This window comes from Seriola aureovittata, chromosome 8 (assembly GCF_021018895.1).
Source record: "Seriola aureovittata isolate HTS-2021-v1 ecotype China chromosome 8, ASM2101889v1, whole genome shotgun sequence".
Taxonomy (NCBI): Eukaryota; Metazoa; Chordata; class Actinopteri; order Carangiformes; family Carangidae; genus Seriola; species Seriola aureovittata.
In genome coordinates, this window is record NC_079371.1 from 16,621,105 (window position 1) to 16,643,010 (window position 21,906).

At 40.2% G+C, this 21,906-nt stretch overlaps 1 protein-coding gene across 1 annotated transcript; it reads left to right on the forward strand.

Moving 5' to 3' along the window:
- The first annotated feature begins 103 nt into the window (after positions 1-103).
- Positions 104-14,028, forward strand: LOC130173642 (CCR4-NOT transcription complex subunit 6). The gene is made up of 12 exons (XM_056383076.1): positions 104-205; positions 1,318-1,439; positions 2,292-2,478; positions 2,792-2,877; positions 2,975-3,079; positions 3,295-3,363; positions 4,060-4,217; positions 5,020-5,174; positions 7,173-7,327; positions 7,558-7,791; positions 8,624-8,826; positions 9,044-14,028. Exons 2-12 carry the CDS (start codon positions 1,328-1,330, stop codon positions 9,257-9,259), a joined length of 1,680 nt encoding a protein of 559 aa, XP_056239051.1. The 5' UTR covers positions 104-205; positions 1,318-1,327; the 3' UTR covers positions 9,260-14,028.
- The last annotated feature ends 7,878 nt before the right edge of the window (positions 14,029-21,906 follow it).

Here is a 21,906-nt window from a genome sequence, read left to right on the forward strand (position 1 = left end):
TCAGCAATCAAGGATCTTATTTACTGTGGTTCAACAGCTGGTTGGACCGTCTACACGCTGACCAATAGAATCAAGCGCTGTTATCGGCAGAGGAAAAAAAAAAATCCTTACAGTCGCCATGATACAGCAGCGGAAACGGGTGAGAAGTAGCTAGAAAACAAAAGAGAACACGCAGTCGTCCTCGCGATTTGGTATGCTCTTGCAGGTAAAAATCCAATCCTTCCTTAAAGACCTGAACTATTTTCACCCATTTCACCTCAATCTTATTTAGATGTTAAAAGCGCCGTGACTATTTTTTGAAGAAGGGCTTATTTGAATAGGAAGTCGGTCAGTTTCGAGTAATTGGTATCTGTTAGGTTTTAGCTAGCAAGCTAACTCGAGCTAAGCTAAATAGCTCACAGTTGCTTGCAGACCCAGCATTGTGTAGCTTTGAGCTCGTTTACTCTCTGTTTATCTCAACGATAGTGATTTTTGCTGTCGGAGGCTAGCTAGCGGCAGCTAACTAATGCGCCGTGTCGTGGCCTAGTGTTAACGCGCGAGTCAGTGCTTTGCTATTATGTAAACAACAGTTGTACTGTATCTTTTAATATCATTTTGATTTTTGTCCGCTGAACCACCTGGACAGGGCGTTAAAGTCAGTTTATCGGTCAATTTCACTTTCTTGGCTCGTCCGTTTCCCCCTTGCTAGTTAGCAAGCGAGCTAGCGTTAGCCATTTAGCGTTTGTTATGTATACTTTGATAGCTACCTATTTAGGTTCAGCTAGGCTAATCAGCTAGCAACAATGAGAGGAAAATCGGCTAACCTTAGCTAGCTGTTTTTACAATTTTTAAAATGTTTCATTTTCAGCTCTTTCGCGAATTGAATTAAAGTTTCATACAGTTGTTTACAGCCTAGTTGACCAAGTTCAGCATGAAAAACGTTGCACTACGTTGCTTGTTTTAATGTTGTTTATTATGTAACTTCAAGTAAACCACGGTCTTCAGCGGAAGCTGTTTAAATGTTAACTAATTATACTGCATGATAAACAGCGTTTAGCTATATAAACGGCAACGTATCACTTTAATCATATCTTGAGCAAAAGCTTGTTCTTTTTTTATTGTAAAGTGTTACGTTTCATACCTTGCCATCCTGTGGTGGCATATTAAAGTTATCAATGTAAACGTGACTGCCTGAAGAGCTACATAGATCACCTGTAACCTAAGTTACAGTAAAGTTATTGCAGCTTAAGTTTCGAGATAAAACTCCTTAATTTATGGCACATTAGAATAGCTTTTACTGTTCAATAATGACATTTAAAATCAAGATTGTCATTGTAGTGTTATAGGAATGCCCAAGGAAAAATATGACCCGCCGGATCCCAGGCGGATGTACACAATTATGTCCAGCGAGGAGGCAGCCAACGGGAAGAAGTCATACTGGGCTGAGCTGGAAATCAGCGGTGAGTATTATCTGGGAGTTTGTACTTATTTAGGTAAAGTAGGTGTGTTGAGTTTGCATTGTCTACACACATTGTTTGACATTGGCATAGAGATTAATTTTATTGGACAGTTGTGCTGATTTTAAATGTAATCTTTCTTTGTACATCTCCTCACATTATTGGGCTCAGGTAATTATTGGATCTTAACTTTTCAAATGAGAGGTGGGTCCACTACTGTGATACTGCTCATGTCAGTTCCATACAGAGCTGCATCTGGGGATTATTTTATGAATTAACCTGCCATTTGTCTGGCATCTGTTTTGTCTACAAAGATAACAGAATATTGTGTTAAATGTCCATTAGTTTTCCAGAGCCCAAGGTGACATCTTCAGATTTCTTGTTTTGTTTGCACAACAGTCCAAATCAAAATATATTCAATTTATTATCATCAAGGCAACTGGCATTTACTCGCATTTGAAGCTAAAAAATGAGCTGCAACCTGTGAATCTTGGGTATTTTACCCTCAAAAATGACTTATGTATTATTCACTATAAAACTTAAAGCCAATTAATTCTCTGTGGACTGATGAATTGATTAATTGACTAATCATTTCAGTATTTGTCCCACACTGGGTTTTGCATGGTTAAAATAGATCACTGTAAATTTGTCTTATACCCAAGCGGCAACATGGTGGGCAACAGTAACAATTTCTAACTTTAAATGATATTGTCATTCTCTTAAATCTTTGGGTGTTTTCGGAAAATTATGTTCAAGCGTCGTCTTTATTATTGTGATATCGATAAACCGATGTTGAACCATTCATGATTTAATTATGCTATGTGTTTGTGTGTCCTTTTCCCACTGTTGCTGTAGGCCGAGTAAGGAGTCTCAGCACAGCCCTGTGGTCTCTCACCCACCTCACTGCCCTGCACCTCAGTGACAACTCTTTGTCACGCATCCCGCCAGACATTGCCAAATTACACAACCTGGTGTACCTGGATCTCTCATCCAATAAGATCAGGAGCCTGCCGGCAGAGCTCGGCAACATGGTGTCTCTCAGGTGAGAGATTTCAGGCAGCACATTTACCCCATAATTCAGGCAGAGTTTGAACCTCCAGCTGTCAGAGGGTTGATGATGTTTTCAGTTGATTCACTGGGATTTTTCCTGTGTTTCTATTATTTCCCACGTTTATTGGAATATTTAGATTCAATGTTAAAAGTCCACATTAACAATCAATCTAAAGTTGGCAAGTATGCCATAGACATTCTTAATATCAGCAATGTGGTAAATAATTTTTCTGAAATGTAACAAGGGTGGTTGTTTCTCAGGAGGGCTGGTTTCTAATGATCAAATTCCACTATGTCCTCCACAGGGAACTGCTTTTAAATAACAACCAGTTGCGGGTTCTGCCATTTGAATTGGGGAAACTGTTTCAGTTACAAACACTGGGGTTGAAAGGTGAGTGGCTTGTCAGTGGTTTTTGTAGCCATTCTAGCCTTGAAATCCCATTATTCTCTTAGAGATGATTCAGCCCAGTTTGCTTTTCCTTCACCAGGAAACCCACTTGCACAAGAAATTATGAGCCTCTACCAGGAACCTGATGGCACGCGGAGACTGCTCAACTACTTGTTAGACAATCTGGCAGGGGCTATCAAGCGCAGTGAGTTTCTTTTCTGTCTAGCATTTTTGAGACTGGTACAAGAATTGCATATATCAAATTGTTTTTATCTCCTCAAAAGACAGGTTCATCAGTATTTGTATTTGAGGGCATTGTGAACCCAATAGTTTACTTGCCCTTAACTTTGTTGAAGTCATTATTTGACATCTGTGTTCATCTTGTCACCCATATGGAACCCCTTTTTCCCCTCGGCTCAGTACCAACAGAGCAACCCCCAGCCCGGTCATGGATCTCACTCCAGGAACCAGACCGATCACGGGCCTCAGGTAAGGACAACATGCACGAAACATGACTTTGAACAGATGCACATACTCTTAGCATTCTTTTTTGTAATACACAGCAGTTCCATAATTATGGATCCTGCTTGAATCCATAAAAATTGACTGTCAGCCACATTTATCTGCTCAACAGACAGAAAAAGGCTGCTTACATAAGTTTAAGATCCAATACGTTTCAACATGTGCATTGTAGTATATGCACAGTTCCTGTTGTTGAATCTGAGCAGAACTAACTAAAATTTAGCAAATGGAGCAAAAGATCTCATGTAAATATTTTCAGTGTACCAGTATTTCCCATGGGTGGATTTGGATAATTTGACCCTGTTGTAATGTTTAAAACAATCCTTTTGGATGATTGCAAATCGATTTGGATGTGTTGCCCTAATTCTTTTTTAGGGAACACACTACTCAGTGCCCAGAATTCCAAATGTTATAGCATTTACCTTGTTTTAAAAAAACATTACATATAATTAAAGTTTTCCATGTGTAGACTAGAAAAAGTAGAAAGCACAGAGCTAGATTGTATTTTGATAATTCAATTAAACAAATGTGGAACTGTTCATATTGCACCTTTTTTTTTTTTTTTTTTTTTTTTTTTTTAAAGAAAAAACAATGCAAGGAAACCAAAAATCATCAGCTTCTTTAGTGTTTCTAAGAGATGCCCTTTTGTCTTTCTCCCCTCAGCACTGTTCTCTGTGATGTGCTACAATGTGCTGTGTGATAAGTACGCCACACGACAGCTTTATGGTTACTGTCCCTCTTGGGCTCTAAACTGGGAATACAGGAAGAAATCCATCATGCAGGAGATCCTGGGCTGCAACGCAGACATCATCAGTTTGCAGGTGAGAGGTAGACGTCAAAACATGAGTTTGGCTTACACATAAATGAACTAAGTGTTTATTTTCTATATCAAGGCAGATTCAGCAAGATTTTAAAAATTGGGTTGTCTAGTGGTAGTTTGACATTTTTGGCCAGACTTCGGTCGACACCATGAAAGCAACATCTGTAAATTGTTATGCAATTCAATAACCCTGCGATAAATGCTCTCTTTGTAAAGCATTATGTTCAGTGGTGACACTGTGTCAACACTGAACACTGATGTGTGGCCATTTTCTCATTTTCCTCAGAATGTTTGCAACTTGTACTAGGAAGTGATTTTTATAGTATCTGCATAATTTGATTATGGTCTGACATGTGGAGTGTTCTGTGAGAGGGCGTTCTAAAAACCTTGAATAATTACATCAAATTATATTAGAATATTCAAAAGTGAAATGTCTCTAATATTTTATTTTACATATCTTTATATCACATAGAGCAGGGTTAAAGTCTAGTGCTTAAAAAAAAAAATCAATAAATGGTCTGTTGCATGCAGCTGCTTGTTTGTATTCATCAATTCAGAATTATTCCCAAGCCTTTTCCTTGTTGGCTGCTATTATATCTGCTCTGTTTTTTTAGCATTTCTTTCTTCTACTTGTGTAATTTATGTCATTACAATGAAAGTGTATCTTACACTATCCTATCTCCTGCTCTTCTCTGTTTTGTATGAAAATGTTAATTGTAGAATTACACTTTTTGGAAAGTGGTGTTAGTTATACTACATGACTGTCATGCTGTCCATCCTGACACGTTTTCTGTTGGTTGCAGGAAGTTGAGACAGAGCAGTACTACAATTTCTTCTTGCCTGAACTGAAAGAGCAGGGATATGACGGGTTCTTCAGTCCAAAGTCACGAGCTAGGACTATGTCAGAGTCGGACCGTAAACACGTAGACGGATGTGCAATTTTCTACAAGACGGAAAAGTATGTACCTACAGTTTTATAGTTATTGTCCAATGGTGTGTATTTCTGGTTGACTAACCTTAATAGGACTTCAAATATTTTAAAAAAATCTTCTTTACAGTTAAACATACATTGTAAGATTTTGTCTAAATGCCAGAATCACTGGCTTGTAGCTCAGACAGTAAGATGCACAAAAAACATTAGCACCTTATATTATTGCCTGAGTGATTAATACAGCTTTATTGTTGTGCAATTATAGCTGATCACTAAGCTTGTGAAAATTCCCCCCATTAAACAGATGCAATAACTCTGACAAAGAAATTATGTACCACATTGTAAGCCTTTCACTCCATGTCCAATCTGTAACACTGGGAATCTATAACAATGCTATATTTTATATTGCTGTATGTTGATGGTATCCTGTTTCAGTTGAGAGGGTATATCAGCTGGGTGGAGCTACCACCGCTGACCTACCTAACCAGTTTGATTACCCTGCAAATTAGACAGCCTGTAAGGTTTGTAGCCTTCACACAGTGAAAACATTAATTGCATTCACCTTGGAAAGGATCTGTGTCAAGCCTCCATAACCTGTATGTTTACTGTGTGTTCACACCTGAATACACTTTCATGAAGTGTAAAACCACAAGGGATCATTCATAGCCGAATACAAAAGCTAGGCTTTAGACTGGGCCATTGCACTTAGACATGAATACTAAACCTTTTATAAACACTTCTGAAAAATGTCATACTTGTTGAATATGAATGTTGACATCAGGTCTCATGCTTGAGTCTGCCAAAGCTACTTTCAAAATCTTGCCCACATCAGACCACAATATTGGTGGGAAGTTTGGACTGGAAGGGAAAAGGTGGTATTTTTGTTCTGAAATTGTTTTTTTAATGGAAATCAGTTGCAGCCAATCAATCCAGAACTACCTCACTTTGATTTACAACACAAGGGAACCATACAGATTTTACACATAAAAATCTTTGGCTGTGGAGACCAGACTTCTGTAGCCCACTACTCATCCATGCTTGAGGATTCAAGGCTACATTAACTGCTATTAGCATATTACACCTGAATCCCAGACTGAAGTGTGGGTGGTCAAGTTGCTTTATGGGAAATGTAGGCTCCTGGTTTTGCAAGAATAATACATGGGAGAAACACAATGTCTCTGGTTCAGCTGCAACAATTTTGCTTCTTTTTTTCGCCACAACTCTCTGTTGTGAGACTGACCGTGTTATACAGCTGCAATGCTAAATCAATGGAGTACTCCTTCAATAATCCCAAAATGACAAAAAACTAATTTTAAATCTGTTTATCTGAAGAGACAAGAAGTGATATTGAATTATAACACAAAGTCCTAAAAAGAGTTTTGGTCAAATTAAAGCTATGCAATCGAATGATATTCATGTGACTATAAGCAGCCTGTGCTAAATTCAAAAGTATTTTTTTTTTTTTTTTTTTTTTTACTTAAATCAACAACCCATAGAAGGCTGGAACTTCATACAGTACTGATCCCTGTATTTTTGCCGAAGTCGATAATTCACTATTAAGTTGGTTGGATAACATCAGCCATATAGATTTTCTCTTATACCACGAGATACAAGAAAATATAACTGAAAATCTAAATCTATTCACAATTGTACTTGTTCCCAGTAACATCATTATGTTGCACAATGTCCCTTTTACTCTGATATTGAGTCATTTTAATTTTACCAAATTAACCAAATGCGACCCAGTCTGAAGAGCTCTTGCTGTACTTGGAGAGAATAATATTATTTGCTTCAAAGCCATAAATCAGTTATCTGGGGGGGAAAAAAATATAATTAAAATATTATCACGCACGGGCCACTGTGGGACACGACTACAATAATTTTGTGCCTGAAGATTGCTCCACTTAAATATTAATTCATGTGTTTTTGATTTACCCGGACAAGGTCCTAGATTTTATTATCTGGAGTGTGAGAGTTGGTCGTGTTGAAACCTCTTTTCTCTTGCCTCCCTCTGTTTATCTCCAGGTTCAGTGCAGTGCAGAAGCACACAGTGGAGTTCAACCAGCTGGCCATGGCTAACTCCGAGGGCTCAGAGGCTATGCTGAACAGGGTGATGACCAAGGACAACATTGGGGTAGCTGTACTACTTGAGGTCCGCAAAGAAATGATGGAGGTCTCCTGTGAGTAGACACCCTATTTGGATCTTTGAAATTTCTTATTTGGCATCTCTAGATTTACTGCATGTTTTTTTCTTCAAGATGAGCTAGAAAAGCTAATCCAGAATTGACTTTTATCTGAAAATCACTGTGAAGTTACATTACAAGGCATTGTACGTGGTGTTGTAGATAACTCTTATGTTCTTCTCTTCTTTGTATCGCCTCTTCCCACTCACCTTTTTCCCTCCTCTCAGCTGGAAAGTCACTCCATGGCATGGAGAAGCAGCTGCTCCTGGTAGCCAATGCTCACATGCACTGGGACCCAGAGTACTCTGACGTCAAGCTGGTCCAGACCATGATGTTCCTATCAGAGGTGAAGAACATAGTGGACAAGGCCACACGCAGCCTCAAATTGTCCTCTGTCTCTGGTGAGACCAATGCCATTCCACTGGTGCTGTGCGCTGACCTCAACTCCTTGCCTGACTCTGGTAAGTAAGAGAGACAAATAGAGCTGTGCTGTATCTGACCACAGGGAGTTTTGTGCATTTTGTTGAAGATACTACAACAATACTATCATTTCAGCAACAGGTAATTATAAGGCTGTTGGTTTGTTTCCCAGGATCTCCTCCTGGATGAGCATGTTTATGTCTGCATTGCTGCTGTCTGATTTTAAAAAGGAAAAAGCAAAAAGAACAAGCAAACCCAAATAACTGACCCACATTATTTGGTGTTTAACAAATCCTGTTGTATGTATAGTCTTGTTTGCAAAAAGTATGTTTATATCAAACCTGATGTAGGTGAAAGACTCCCTGAACCTTTTTTAGTAAATTAAGCTTTTGACAGAAAATTCATCTGAAACAAGTTTGGTAATCAGTGATTGAGATTTCTTTTAACACAAACATGCCAAAAACACACCGCTTGCAACTTCTCAAATGTGAATATTCACTGATTTTCTTATTTTTTTTTTGTCTACTTTTAAATACATTACATTTTGGAGTATTGGTCGAACAAAACAAGCAATTTGAAGATGTCACCATGGTCTTTTGCAAACTGGTGGACACGTTTCACAATTTGATCACATTTTATAGATCAAAGTCAGTTAATGTAATAATGTGCAGACTAATTGATCATTTAAGTAATCATACCTACAGTACCTACATGGTTATCTACAGTACCCATCTTTTCTACCTTAAGTGTTATTTAGTGGTGCCTGTGGTATCAGTTGGAGCAGACTTAGCTTGGTCTGTTGGGACTTTAAAGTGCCACTTGACTTTTCTTGATTCTGATGAAGAGGACTTCTCCTCTCTCTCCTCTGTTCAGGCGTAGTGGAGTACCTGAGTACTGGCGGAGTGGACTGCACTCACAAGGACTTCAAGGAGCTTCGTTATAGCGACAGCCTGACCAAATTCAACTGCAATGGCAAAAACAGCACGTCCAACGGCAGGATCACCCATGGCTTCAAGCTGAAGAGCGCCTACGAGAACGGCCTGATGCCTTACACCAACTACACCTTCGACTTCAAGGTAATTTTGACTGATGGAACACAGATTTGGATTTGTGATTGTAGTTAATGATGTTTCTTGTATATGAACATATGAACAAAGAACAGTGATCCAAAATACACAGACCAGTATAGTTTAAAATATGTCCACAGTGGAATTCATGTTTGTTATAGGCAGTGTATCAAGGATGCTCCAATCTGTTCCTGTAGAGGTGACCCCTTTCTTTTTCTCTCCTCAGGGTGTCATTGACTATATTTTCTACTCCAAGCCTCACCTGAACGTGCTGGGTATCTTGGGCCCCCTGGACCCCCACTGGCTTGTAGAGAACAATGTCAGCGGCTGCCCACATCCCCACATCCCCTCCGACCACTTCTCCCTCTTCGCCCAGCTGGAGCTGCTCCTGCCCAATTTGCCCCCCCAGGTCAATGGGCTTCATTTGCCTGCACGCAGGTAGTGAGTCCCTGCCACACCGCCAGGGGGAGCTGCAACCACAGCCTCTCCCTTTCAACCTCCCTCCCTCCCACTACCAGCTCTTCCCTCCACCACACTGGAGGAGGAAGACAAAAAAACACAACCTGTAAAATATTCGTACAGTGAGGTCTGGCCAACAGGGATTTCGTATAATGTTATAGATATTCTATATTTTTCTTTTTTCTTTCTCTATTTTTCTTTTTTGTTCTTTTTTTAACCGCTCAAGTCAGTCCTGTTCGTGCATCATATTTTGTGTTTCGAACTCCTTTTCCTCTTCAAAATCCACCCACCCACCCACTTTGCTTCTGTCATCCAAACTAGAGGGGATGGTAGCTCATTCAGCTTTGTCACACGGGGCACTGTTTGGTTTTAGAGAAAAGGGAAACGTAGAAGTGGCTGAGGGGATGACATCCACCTGAAAAGCTCCATAGCTGATGGTCTGCTTGTCTGTATGTCCTGTATAAATCTAAAACCAGCAAAGACAGCAGACTTGTCAGTCTCAGACCTCCATTATTGGCTTGTGCTTGTTTTCCCCTGTACTCTGGGCAGCCAGTGTACTTTCTCAGTCTTTCTAGAATACACACATTTGTTGGCTCAGATGTGGTTGGGTCAGAGCAGCGTTTAGCTGGTAGATGTGTGTCCCAGGAGGTGGATGTAGCGCAGCTCGTACGAGGTGAGATTTCCTGCTGTCATTCTGTGGTGCTGAGGCCTTTTGTGTGGTCATGGCCTCCCGTGGTGCTACAAGATAGTCTACACCTCTGACCCCAGCCCTGGTGCATTAGCTACCAAACCCACAGATGCCTCGAGAAGACGTCTCAGAACTACGTTTGCCTGATTACACATGGGTAGTATGTAGTGTTAATTGTCAAGGAAGGATGTGAGAAACTGAGAGCAGCTACCATCCTGTTAGCAGACTGTTTCACCCCAGCTTGTATAGTTGTTAGGCTAGTCTTGTGCTTAGGAGCTCATGTGGCCCATGTATCACCTTTTTTGGGGCAAGGGGATTTAGGCTGATGGAAAAAGCGATGGGGGGGATATCACAAATCTTTTCTTTATCTCGATTGCTTTTAGGCAGAGAGAGCGAGTAATGGCTGATATACAGGAGTAAAACCAGCATTCCTCTCACTGTCTGGAGTTGCCATCCAACTCCACACATGCAAGCTTACACACAAACACTTACATACACACAGACACACATACAGGTAATTTGAAGGCAGATCTGTAGCACTGTCTCTGAGGCCAGTAGTGACTTTCCCCAGCCATAAATTCCATACACAAAAGCAGTGGTTTTTTCACAAGTGTTTGTACAGAATAGAAATCTAGACTCAGTCTTTACATGATTGTATATGAACCACAAAAGACCTGTTTTCTGGCGTTTTTTGTACTAAGAGTAAATTATGATCAGATTTGAAAAAAGATTGTATTGTAAACTATGGCTAAATTTTTATCCAGTTAATGTTAAGATGAATTGATATTACCAGCTTGTACAAAAGACGTAAGAAGAGGTTGTTCAAGGCGTTCGCAGTCACTACTTTGCACTCCCTAGAGATTAACTGTAATTAATGTATCAGTATTGTTTTGTTTTTTTTTTGTTTTTTTCTCCCCCTCTGTTTCTGCCGTTGATTTGATTTGCCGGCATATTGCTGCGATTGTAAATAGACACTGAGTAAACTCTGCCTGTTGCTTCTTGCCCATTAACAAAGCCATTGATCCACACTGCTGCCATCAGTTCAGACAAAAAGACATGCAAGAATGAGTCACAGCCCACCAGTGACTCCACATCTGTTCATTTCTATATCTCACACCCACTTTCACCAGTGACGTGTGGTTGATACGACATATATATATCCCACACATACAACAAAACATCGTGCCTCACTGTAGCAGTTGTCGTTGTCTTGCACTATTTACATTTGACGAACGCCTGAACAACCTTTTCTCCTTTTATTTTTAAATACTGTTGAGACATTTGTGAAGATTTTATGTCCTTTTTTTGGGTTTTGTTAATGTTGATTTCCTTTTTTATGAGCTGTGACAATGTTATGATGATGTGTATATCCTTCCTATTCATTGAGCTCTCTAGTAATCAGGTATGCTTTCTCCACCGACCCTTTCTCCTCTACTTAAACAACATGAGTAGGATGTCTTACCTTCACTGAATCCACTCTCGGATTGTTTTGCGCCCTCATTGTACCTTAGCACGGCTCCATGCCCAGACCCCAAAAATACATAGCCCTTAGCTCCTTCCCTGGCCATGAATTTTAAATCTCCATAAGCCTGTCCATCACCCTAATACTCCCTCACACCCTCAACCGCCCAACCTCAGACTTTACCTACCCACTATATTACTCAAGCTGTGTCTTTTACACCCCTTTGCTCAACCACTTTGTATAGTTCTCGTACCCTCGTCACTGCAGCTATAGTGCCATCTGTGGACCCCCCCTACCTCTATATTGGAAAAGGTGGAAGGCTGCTTTTGGATGAACAAGGGATGAGGGGCAGCAAGCTCAGCTGTTTCTCTCTGAAGGCCAGGCAAACACGTTGCTATGAATCAAATGTGTTACATCCCAGAAAAACAAGAGAGATGTGTCAGTGGTGAGACTATAACTTCAACAGCCATGCTTTTACACAGATACAACGGATGATGAGCACTTATTAGATTCAGATGCAGCTCCCCTCACTCCCTGTCCCATCATATTAGTGAGTAAAGATCTTATTACTTTAATGTATATGTTGAAATGACATTTTTAAAGAAAGAGGGAAGCAAGTAAATAGGAAATATAAATTTAGTCCTCAGAACAAGTTTTCTTGTCCCATTTGTTTGCCCCCTACATGTTTGTTTTTTAACTTTTTGTTTTCCAATGGAAACCAATGTGTCCAGTTTGCTTTTTTTTTCCTGAATGGCATTAGTATTGTAGTAGATTTAAAGGCTAGCTTTTTTGTAAAGTGTGAATAAAAGATGTATCTCATGTTTCCTTTCTAAAAAGATATTGAATTGTGTTGTTGTGTAAATCATGAATTCTATGATGGTGTTATGTTTGCTACATTGTTTTTAATTTTACTCAATACCCCCTCCCCCCCATTTACTCTTATCCCATCACAAACCAAATCCTCTGTAGAAATCATGAGACATTGTCTTTGATGGGTTGATGTCGAGAAGTTGAATGTTCCTGATGATGCCTCGTAGAATGAAGGATTGATTGATTGCTTATTGGAGGAAAAGTACCCGCATCATTGGTTCAGTTAGAACTTTCAGCACAGGGATCTATTGTTTTTTTTTTTTTTTCTTTTTCTTTTTTTTTTTTACTTTTCAGCTTTATTTTGGATGTTGCATGGCACTAGCTGGAGAGTGCTAGTGCCGGTAGGTTAGGGCAGCAGAGCTGTCTTACTAGTGACTGCAGTTGAGTACTAGAGAACACTGTTCTGACTGGTGTAAAACGTGTTTGTAAGACTAAGCTAATGTTGTGCTGCTGGTCGCTAGACTGGTCCTGTGATGATTTTTGAGTACTACTAGTCCATCTCACTCCTTTCTTGTGCATCGCAGTGATTAAATATGTTACATTAGCTAGCTACTATCAATAGTCACTTATTTGATTCTTTAAATCTTTTCTGTTGTTGACTTCCCCCCTCTTCTTCATCACTCTCTCGTTAAACCACAGATTATGGCTTCTGATTGAAAATCGGGCAAATCGCAGAGCTGAGTTATGTCACTCTGTAAGCTTCAGCGAGTGATCACGTTGTTGGCTTTGTACTTTTTCACTGTTGCATTGTGTTTCATAGTTGGCTTGTTAGACATAGAGTGATTTCCCAGGCTGCATCTCTTTGTAATGATGCACACCAAAGCTGCTTGTAGTTCAGTTCTGTTGTAGAGCAAATTCTTTCACCAACCAGTCACATAATTTTTCCTTTTTTTTTTTTTTTTTTTTCTTTAATCCATATCATGGTCTTCATGAAATGTAGGGCTGTAAGGAAAGCAAGGTACTTTTGTCCTTTTCCTTGAATCACATGAACATCCGTACTCATACTTGTCACTGTGGTTGGAGTTTGGTTTCTCAACCCATCAACTCAATTTAAATGCATTGTTTTTCCAAAAACTTGGCAATAATACCCAGAAACATTCAGACACCTTCAGAAAGGGTTTTTAAATATTTTATCTGGAAAATGTAGCTGTCATCTTTCAAACTGTGCTTTTGTTTTGGGTTTTTTCTTTTTTTTTTTTTTTCCTTTTTAACTTTCCATTTCAACCTCCAAGACCGTTTCGTTATCTGAAAACCTTTACGGCTTTTTTCCTTTTATCATCCATCTTGTATATTTGCTCATCTCCTTCTCCCTGCCGATCTAGTGGTAGTTGTTCAATGATCAGGATTGTCTATCTGTAGTCAGCTGAGTACATATATTGATCTGTGTCACTGTGTTTATGCACTGGACCAACTATTGTTTACCATTCATGAAATACCAGCAAAAAAAAAAAAAAAAAAAGACGAAACACTTGCACAATGTTGTAGAATGTCCATTAACCCAGATGAGAAATCAAGGCAGCTGTTTTCAAATCAACACATACTGTTTTAAAAAGAAACTGAATGGTAAACAATGCTTTCTGTTGTACCCCTTAGCCGTCCTCTCAATTCTCTTTGGACTAGTTTTGTTCTTTTATTTTTTCCGTTTGACTACAGGTTCTGCTTGTTTCCTTTACACCTACCTATGTATTTTCCTACTTCTGGTTGAAAATAAATTCTATATTATCTGTTTCAAGCTGTGTCACCTCTTATTCTTTGCAATGGATATTGAAAATAAATTCTATATCTGTTCTTGTCTTGCCTCCTTTTTCTTCCTTGTTTTTTCTCAATTCCAGTCTTCCTCATACTTGATTTAACACCTGGCACGATACAGAGCAACTGAAGACAGTGTTTTTATTTATTTCGATCTTTCCTCCTCTTCATCAGTCCAGTGACCTTTAACGGCCATTTCAGCGAAGGAAGCAGGCAGATCTATCAAAGCTTGCATGTCTCTTCTCTCCCATTTTAAGCAATAGAGTAGATTTTTCTTTCTTTTAATTTATTTTTTATTCAGGGGCATCGTTTGGTTGATGTTGAAGCTGCAAGTGTGTCAAACAGCTGGTGGAGGCTGGATTATGAGGCCCAAGGGTACCATGTTTGCAGATTTTGCAGCAGCTTCATTAATTATGTGAATATCAGTGAGTGAGTGTTTGAAATTAAAAATCTGCACACTCACTATTGTTTCACACCTATTTCTAAACCAGTTAGTTAAAAAGACTTGTCTTGGTTGAAGCCTCTGTCAGTAAATACACTCACCCCTGAAGTGTCCTTTAGTAAGACATTGAACCATTATCAGCACCACGGGTGCTGTTTTGTAGCCAGGCCTGACCTTTGATTTTTCCTCCAGCACAGCAAATGAAAAGAGAATTTCTCATTGGGGATCAATAAAGTTTAACATTAACATTTAATACCTAAAATAGCCTGGGGCTGACAGGTTGTGTATTATTGTTTGTGGGCACATGGTGGAGCCAAAGGATCACCTCCTGGACAAGCACTGAAAACTGATCCATGCATGTCATCCACTGAGGGAGTTACGACGCCAGGTCTGAACAAGTCACCAAGGGCTCATAACATCAGCTGGAGCTAATTTAGAGCAAACAAGAACAGTGTGAGACAGGAAGTTGAACAGGAAAGGTTAGTTAGAACACAGTGGGAGCATAATAATTATACTCCAAGGCTTTATCCAATCTCATTAGAGCAGAGAACAAAACACTGAAACATTTGTTCTGAGTGGCGTAAATAAACATATTTCTGTTGTTGATATAGAGTTATGTTTTTATATACACTGTACATGTTCAGTTCATTCTTGATGCTTTGTTAAAAAAGTGTTGTCATGATTAGTCCATTGATCATTTACTTAGTGGACCAACAAAAAAGTCAGTTGCTTTGATAATCAATCAAATTGAGAACAGTGTTGGTGGTTGGTTGATGTTTTTTTTTTTACTATTTTCATACCATTTATCGATAAAACAATTTAAAAACGAAAATTGACAAATCAAACCTCCTGATGTCTTTATATTCTGAATCCTCCCCTTTTCTTAATGGTAAAAAATTGACCCGCCCTCGACACACGCCTCTGATGAAGCCTCTTAATCAAACCAGAGATGCATTTTTCATGAAGAAACAAGTAATAACTGTGTTTCCCTACTTTACAATGTCGAGAGTATTCATTCAGTGTACACCACACACTGTTACTATAAAATATACAATATATAGCTATATATCTTTTCAGTAATTCATGTGTAATATATTATTTCTCCACTTACAACATGTATGAGTCGGTCTTGTTCACTCTAAGTGTGTGTGTCTTGTTTACGATGCTTTATAGCTGCTATAAACCCTGTATCAACACTAACTTATGAGTCTGTAAATGTTTTATATAAATGCCTGAAAAAAAAGCCCAGGGACAGTGTGTGTAGCCTGCTGGTGAACAGCTTTTGTAAAAACAGTGATTCACTTTTTCTAATGTTCAGGTCATTTCAGGAAAGATTTATAAACTTTTGTGCTGCAAAAATGTTCTTCAGGGGTTTAGTCTTCTCAGCTGTTAAACCCATGAACAGTTCATATTTTAACACAACAGGAGGGTTAATCAATAATGAAAATGATCATTACTTGCAGCCCTAGATCTGAGTCGAAATGCGGAGTTTGCTTTACAGTTCAACACTCTGTTAACTTGTCTCTCTTCATCATGCTCAGCCTGCCATGAAACAACACAAAGTGCTGCTAGGAACGCTGCACAACTTCTCTTTAATCAATGTGGTATATTCACCCAAGTCTGTTTGTTGTGTTTGCCGACTGATTAACATTTCCTTCAGACTGTTGGGCTGGTACCGGAAAGGGACGTTTTTTTTTTTTTGTTGTTTTTTTTTTTTTTTGAAAACACAGCAGCTGTGTCCATGAACTTAGTGCCAGTTAACAGACCAGCGGCGATGTGAGCCACCGTCTCTCTTTCATGATGCTGCAGCACATGATGTGAAGTGGTTGCAGGAGAAACTTGAGAAACTCATGCAGGAGTGAAAGCAAAATGTAAACAGATGCCCACAGGAAAGACAACAACACAACATAATGACAAAATGATGAATGTGAAGTTCTGCAGAACAAAAGAACGATTATCAATAGATTCTCATTCAGTTTTTAGCACATACATAAAGTCAATAATGCCTATTAATGCAGCAGCTACGTGCAAAGAGCCACAAGGCTTTCTATTATTACCCTGAAATGGACTGTGACAGTAAATACAATGCTTGCCTGATTGTGCTCATGTGGAAACCAGGAGCTTTAAAAACATGTTGCCTTAATTCGACCGAGTTAATGTGTTTAAAATGAGACTTAGGAAGTTGGAAGAGAATATCAAAGGCTGTCCAAGTGGCGATTTTCCCTCTCGAGGTCGTGAACTATTTCTTGCTTTAAATGGAATATTCTTGCAGGAACAGCTGTCCAAATGTGTGTTTGTGTGTGAGTGGACATTAAAGAGAGCGAGGGAGTTTGAGAGAGAGAGAGAGAGAGAGGACAGATTCCTCTTTACCTCACCCCAGTGTTGCCGAGCTATCTGTCTTATGTTGACGTGGCAGCGTGATTGCAGAGCCTGTAAAGTCCTTTGCAGATGTAGACTCTCTCTATCTCTCCTCCCTTGTTCCTGCTTGTTTTCTTCCTTCTCGATATCCTCTTTTATTCCTCCTCCCCCACTCAACCGTCCTTTTTTTTTTTTTTTTTAAATCCTTTTCTTCTGAAATTCCCACTGGTGTGTCTTAAAGTGTGTGTGTGTGTGTGTCTGCGTGTGTGTGCGTGTGCTTGACTACTAGGCCAGTTGCCTGTCTGATGTTCAGCCAACTCCTCCTGACACGCTCTCAGCATACTTCTTTTGGTTCCATGGTTGTGAATTCAAGTTGTAAAGCTCTAGAAATGAACACATGAAATATCACTGTGTGTGTTTGTGTGTGTGTGTCTTACTGAGGCTGGACCTGCCAGACAGGACACACAGCCAACACAGCGGGCCAAGCCCACGCTCAGACCTGAAAGGTTCCTGAGAGTTTTTTCATTGAGTGGAGATCACCTTGATTGTGACCTTCGCTGAACGAGAACAGAAAACACTGAAACAATTTGAATTAAATCTTGCCCAAATGATGATCACTCACCAAAAGCTTTTAAGGTGGAGAGAATGACACCTGAGCATTTGCTGCTCTGTAAAAGAGCACATGCTTGTCTCGATGCCTGTGTGTGTGTGTGTGTGTGTGTGTGTGTGTGTGTGTGTGTGTGTGTGTGTGTGTTTGTGCGTGTGTTTTATTACTCCTGTTAAACCAAGGGGTGTGGCTTTGTCCTGTTCAAGAGGTTGGTGGAACCCAGGAGTTATGTGTGTTGGCCAGTAGCAGCTTTGGATGGAGGATGTGCACTGTAAAACATTGTAAGCTGGTTAAACTTGAAAACATAAGTTGAGTTCAGTTAACTCACACTCTGAAGGCGGCAGGGATGGGGTGAAATAGCTGTAACTGTCATCATGGTTAGCAGTATTTCAATCATTGTCAGAAGAAACAACCCTGACTTAATGTAATATATATTGATAGGAGACTCATATACAGTATACTTACCATATATATTATATTTTAAGTCAGATGAACTCAGTCTTTCAGTGTAAACACTGGCTGTGAATTTGAAGGTAACTTGAAATGAATTGAACTTGTCTTTTTACTTTTAAGTTAATTTAATTTAAGTTTAAGAGTTGATTAGTTGATTCCACAATTTTTTTTTCCTTCATATTCCTGTCTGATGTTTTACAGTGTGTGTGTGTGTGTGTGTGTGTGTGTGTGTGTGTGTGTGTGTGTGTGTGTGTGTGTGTGTGTGTGTGTGTGTGTGTGCGTGTGTGTGTGTGTGCGTGTGTGTTTTAGGGCTTTTTTTCCTGTAAGAGCCGGGTGGTCAGGTTGAATACTGGACAGATGGAATATATTAACTGGAGTCACCTGTTGTGAGGGTACAGTGAGGTTACCACCAAACCAGAGACATGAAACTCACCCAAACTGTAGAATGATCTGTTACCTAACCACAACTTTCTAGTAAAACAGACCTGTACTGTAGCAGTTGCTTAGAATATCTATTGCAATGTACTGTTGGGTCCATATGTGAAGACGCTTACGGGAAAATAATATGAAATCTTTTTTAAATGTTCTGTTCAGTTTCCCTCTGCCAGTTCCTTTAACTGTGAGGCATCCAAAGGCTGTTTCCTATTGCTTGGTTTTATTGTTATGCTTTGGGACAAACACTTTAGCATATTTTAAGATGTCATGTGAAGTTTATGTCATAGGTCATAAAAAAACATCATAAAATGTCTGTGCAAGGCAGACAGACTCTAAACTTGAGCATGTTTCCTGCAGACTTGCTTCAGTGCACACTATTTGTGAAATTAATGTGTTCAGCGGTCAGCTTCAACTTAAATAGTCCTGCTCTGCTAAATGCTCAAACTCCAGTGCCATTGTGGCTCCTCGTGGTCGAAGTTATTATCTGAAAGGAACAAAAAAATCTCCAAAGCTAACTTGATAGCGATAAATTAAATTAATGAAAACCGGCTTCAAATTAATGAGGATTTATGACAGGAATGTTACATGAAAAAAAAGAGAAAGAAAAGATTGGCACTGAACATGTGGGACGGGTGACAAAAGAAGGGGAACAGACATACAAACCTAATTACGATGGAGGACACACCAGCCCACAAACACACCTGCTCGCAAACACACATGTGGACGATCCCTTCACCAGCAGCACCCCTGCCACCACCAACATATATTATCCACAAAGAGCACAGAAAAACAAGGCCATGTGCCTGTGAAGTCATGCCAGGAATTCACAGCACATATTTTGTGGGGGGGAGAGAAAAAGAAAAATACATGCTCTGATTTTTCTCAAAACAATACAATGTGCCGTGTTTCCGGAGTTTATTTGCAGCCAAGGTGTGAGAGGTCAAACGATCCGCTTCCTTATCAGTGCTTTGATGCATGGTGTATTGTGATAACATTGCAATTATTCATGGGGTAGGGCTCAGTGTGTGTGTCTAATGATCCGCAGTCAGACAGACAGTGCTGTGGGACCAACACAGGCTGATTCAGCTGAGTTTGCCATGGCCTCCCGGACTCTTTACTCCACCAGTTATCGAAGGTGAACAGAGGCCTGAGTCTTCTCCATGGTCGCCATGAAATTAGAAATGAGAATTGGACTCAGCTCTGTTTGTCACTGTCTCTGTGTCGCTCTGTCTTCGTCAACAAGTCTTGTAGTTTGGAGTATCTGGTGACTGAACACAGTGCGCTGGAGTAGGGTCACAACCTCTCGTCTCTCTTCAGTGAGCTGCCTCCATATGACAGCCCCTCTCTCTCCCTCTCTGTCTCCAACCCCCTAGCTGTGCTAATTGTTCTCAGGGCTGGGGAGCATTCGTCTGTCACTCAAGGCCTGTGCACTCGCATCTGTGGGTCACAGGCTCCAGCGAAGACTAGAGTAGAGTATGACAGCTCCTGTTTGTGTGTGTGTGTGTGTGTGTGTGTGTGTGTGTGTGTGTGTGTGTGTGTGTGTGTGTGTGTTTGAGTGTGTGTGTGAGTGTGTATGTGCGTGCATCATGCGTGTGTGCGTGCGCGTGTGTTTCCAAAGCCTAAAGAGTGTGAGGTGAGACGGTGATGGCTGGAGTCTTAGTTCAGGTAAACATGAAGGTGTGTTGCAAGAAATAAAAGAGAAGAAAATGCAAATCAGTTAAGAACATAAAGAATAGGTAGTTGTCAGAAAACAGCATCATCATGTCTGTGAAGCTGTACTTTGATCTGACAGACCTCTGTCGACAGCTGTGATGCATTGCATTGTAGATTAGTAAATGAGTTGTTCGGCATTTTGGAAAATATGCTTATTTGCTTTCATAATTAGAGTTAGAGGAAAAGTTTGATGCCTCTCTTATATCTGTGTGGTACATATGTAGCTAGAACTAGCAGCAGGTTAGTTTAGCTTAGCACCCATGAATAGATACAGCTTATCCTTTGGAGTTCAGCGCACACAGAGACTGTAGACAGACCTGTCACCTGCCCAGCATGGTGCTGTTAAACCAGAAACACTGCGGCTACACTGCAGTCAGGCCTGCAAGAATGAGTGCAGCCCAAAACTGAGTTTTAAAAGCACACAATGACCGATTGAAGCACCTGTGTGTGTGTGTGTGTGTGCTATGTAACTGCATGTGATGACATTGCTCCTCGCAGTTGTATGTCCTCAGTCAGAAAACAGAACAGAAAAGCAAACTCGGCTGGCAGGGAAAAAGGTGTTAATTGCCTTTTTAGCAGGTGTACCTGCATTTAATAAACCTGCTTATACCTGTTAATTTGTGTAAAAAGGGTAATGTAGAGACAAACAAACATTCACATCTATGAATCGCCAATTAACCTGCATGTCTTTGGACTGCGGGAGAAAGCCAGAGTAGCAGAGGAGACCCTCACCAACTCCACACAGGAAGGCCTGACATTCGAACCCAGACCTTCTTGCTGGGAGGCAAAGATGCTAACCACTGCACCACCCTTAGCTTGGCATAGAAACAACTGGAAACAGCTAGCCTGACCTTTGGGAATGTGAGAGCAGCCAATGGTTGAAGGTGGTGAAATTTTTTTTTTTAATTTCTGGACAAAATATCAGCCTTCAGATTGAGCTACTGTGTTTGTTAGAGAACACTGCTTCTGTATTGATACTGCTTACACAATGTTCACATTCTTTGTAAAAGTCATTTCACGTGGTAATCAAAGCAGACAACAGCAGGTCATAAAACCTGGAAATAGAAAACTAATGCAAAGTATTTCTGTTTGCTATTAAGCTACCAGGCTCATGGTTCGGTGTTACACAGGTTCAGTAGACACCTGCTGCAGCCCTGGTAGACTCCATATTGTTGTTGACAGGACGCTCGTCCTTTCTCTGACCCAGTTTGAACTTTGGGCCTGCTTCCCGAGAGTCATACCAGAGGTCTCAGAAGTACAGGGATGGTTTAACTCCAGGCTTGTTTTAACACTCTAGCCAAACCAAACTGAACGAAACTGGCACGCATTTCTTTGAAGTTGTGGAGGAGATGGACAAGAGGGAGGCACAGACAGAAAAAAGAGGAGAAGAAAGTAGTGGGAAAAGGAGGAGAAGCTTGGGGTGGTGATGTAGCAAAGAATGATGACCTCAACAAAGTGACCGTTCCTGTGTAGCAGCTTCTGTAATAAATAACTTGAGCGAGGTTTAATTGTGAGCGTCCAATCCCTGAGTTATGCTGCTGCTGCTGTCGCTGCTGCCACAGTTGTAGTTGATGCTGCTGCTGTCAGGGCTTGTGGGGAAGAAATGAAGTCTAATGTAAGAGGTTACTGGCTGCGGTTGTCCCTTTGTTTACTGTTGTTTAGTCTGGTATTTATAGGTACAGTGCAGCCTGTTTCAGCTAATTATACTGTGGACGCCATAGGGATGATTGCAGTAATGACTGGTTGGCTTTCCTAAGCATTCTGAACTGTTTTCCTTTCTGTTCGTTTTGCTGTGTGACACAATCTGGGAATTTTTGTTTGCGCGTGTTTGTTTTCGTGTGTGCACGGCTGCC

Coding starts and splice junctions, on each gene's coding strand:
- LOC130173642 (XM_056383076.1), top strand. CDS start 1,328: ATGCCCAAGGAAAAATATGACCCGCCGGATCCCAGGCGGATGTACACA. Junction 2,479..2,791: donor GGCAACATGGTGTCTCTCAG/GTGAGAGATTTC, acceptor TGTCCTCCACAG/GGAACTGCTTTTAAATAACA. Junction 3,080..3,294: donor GGCAGGGGCTATCAAGCGCA/GTGAGTTTCTTT, acceptor CCCTCGGCTCAG/TACCAACAGAGCAACCCCCA.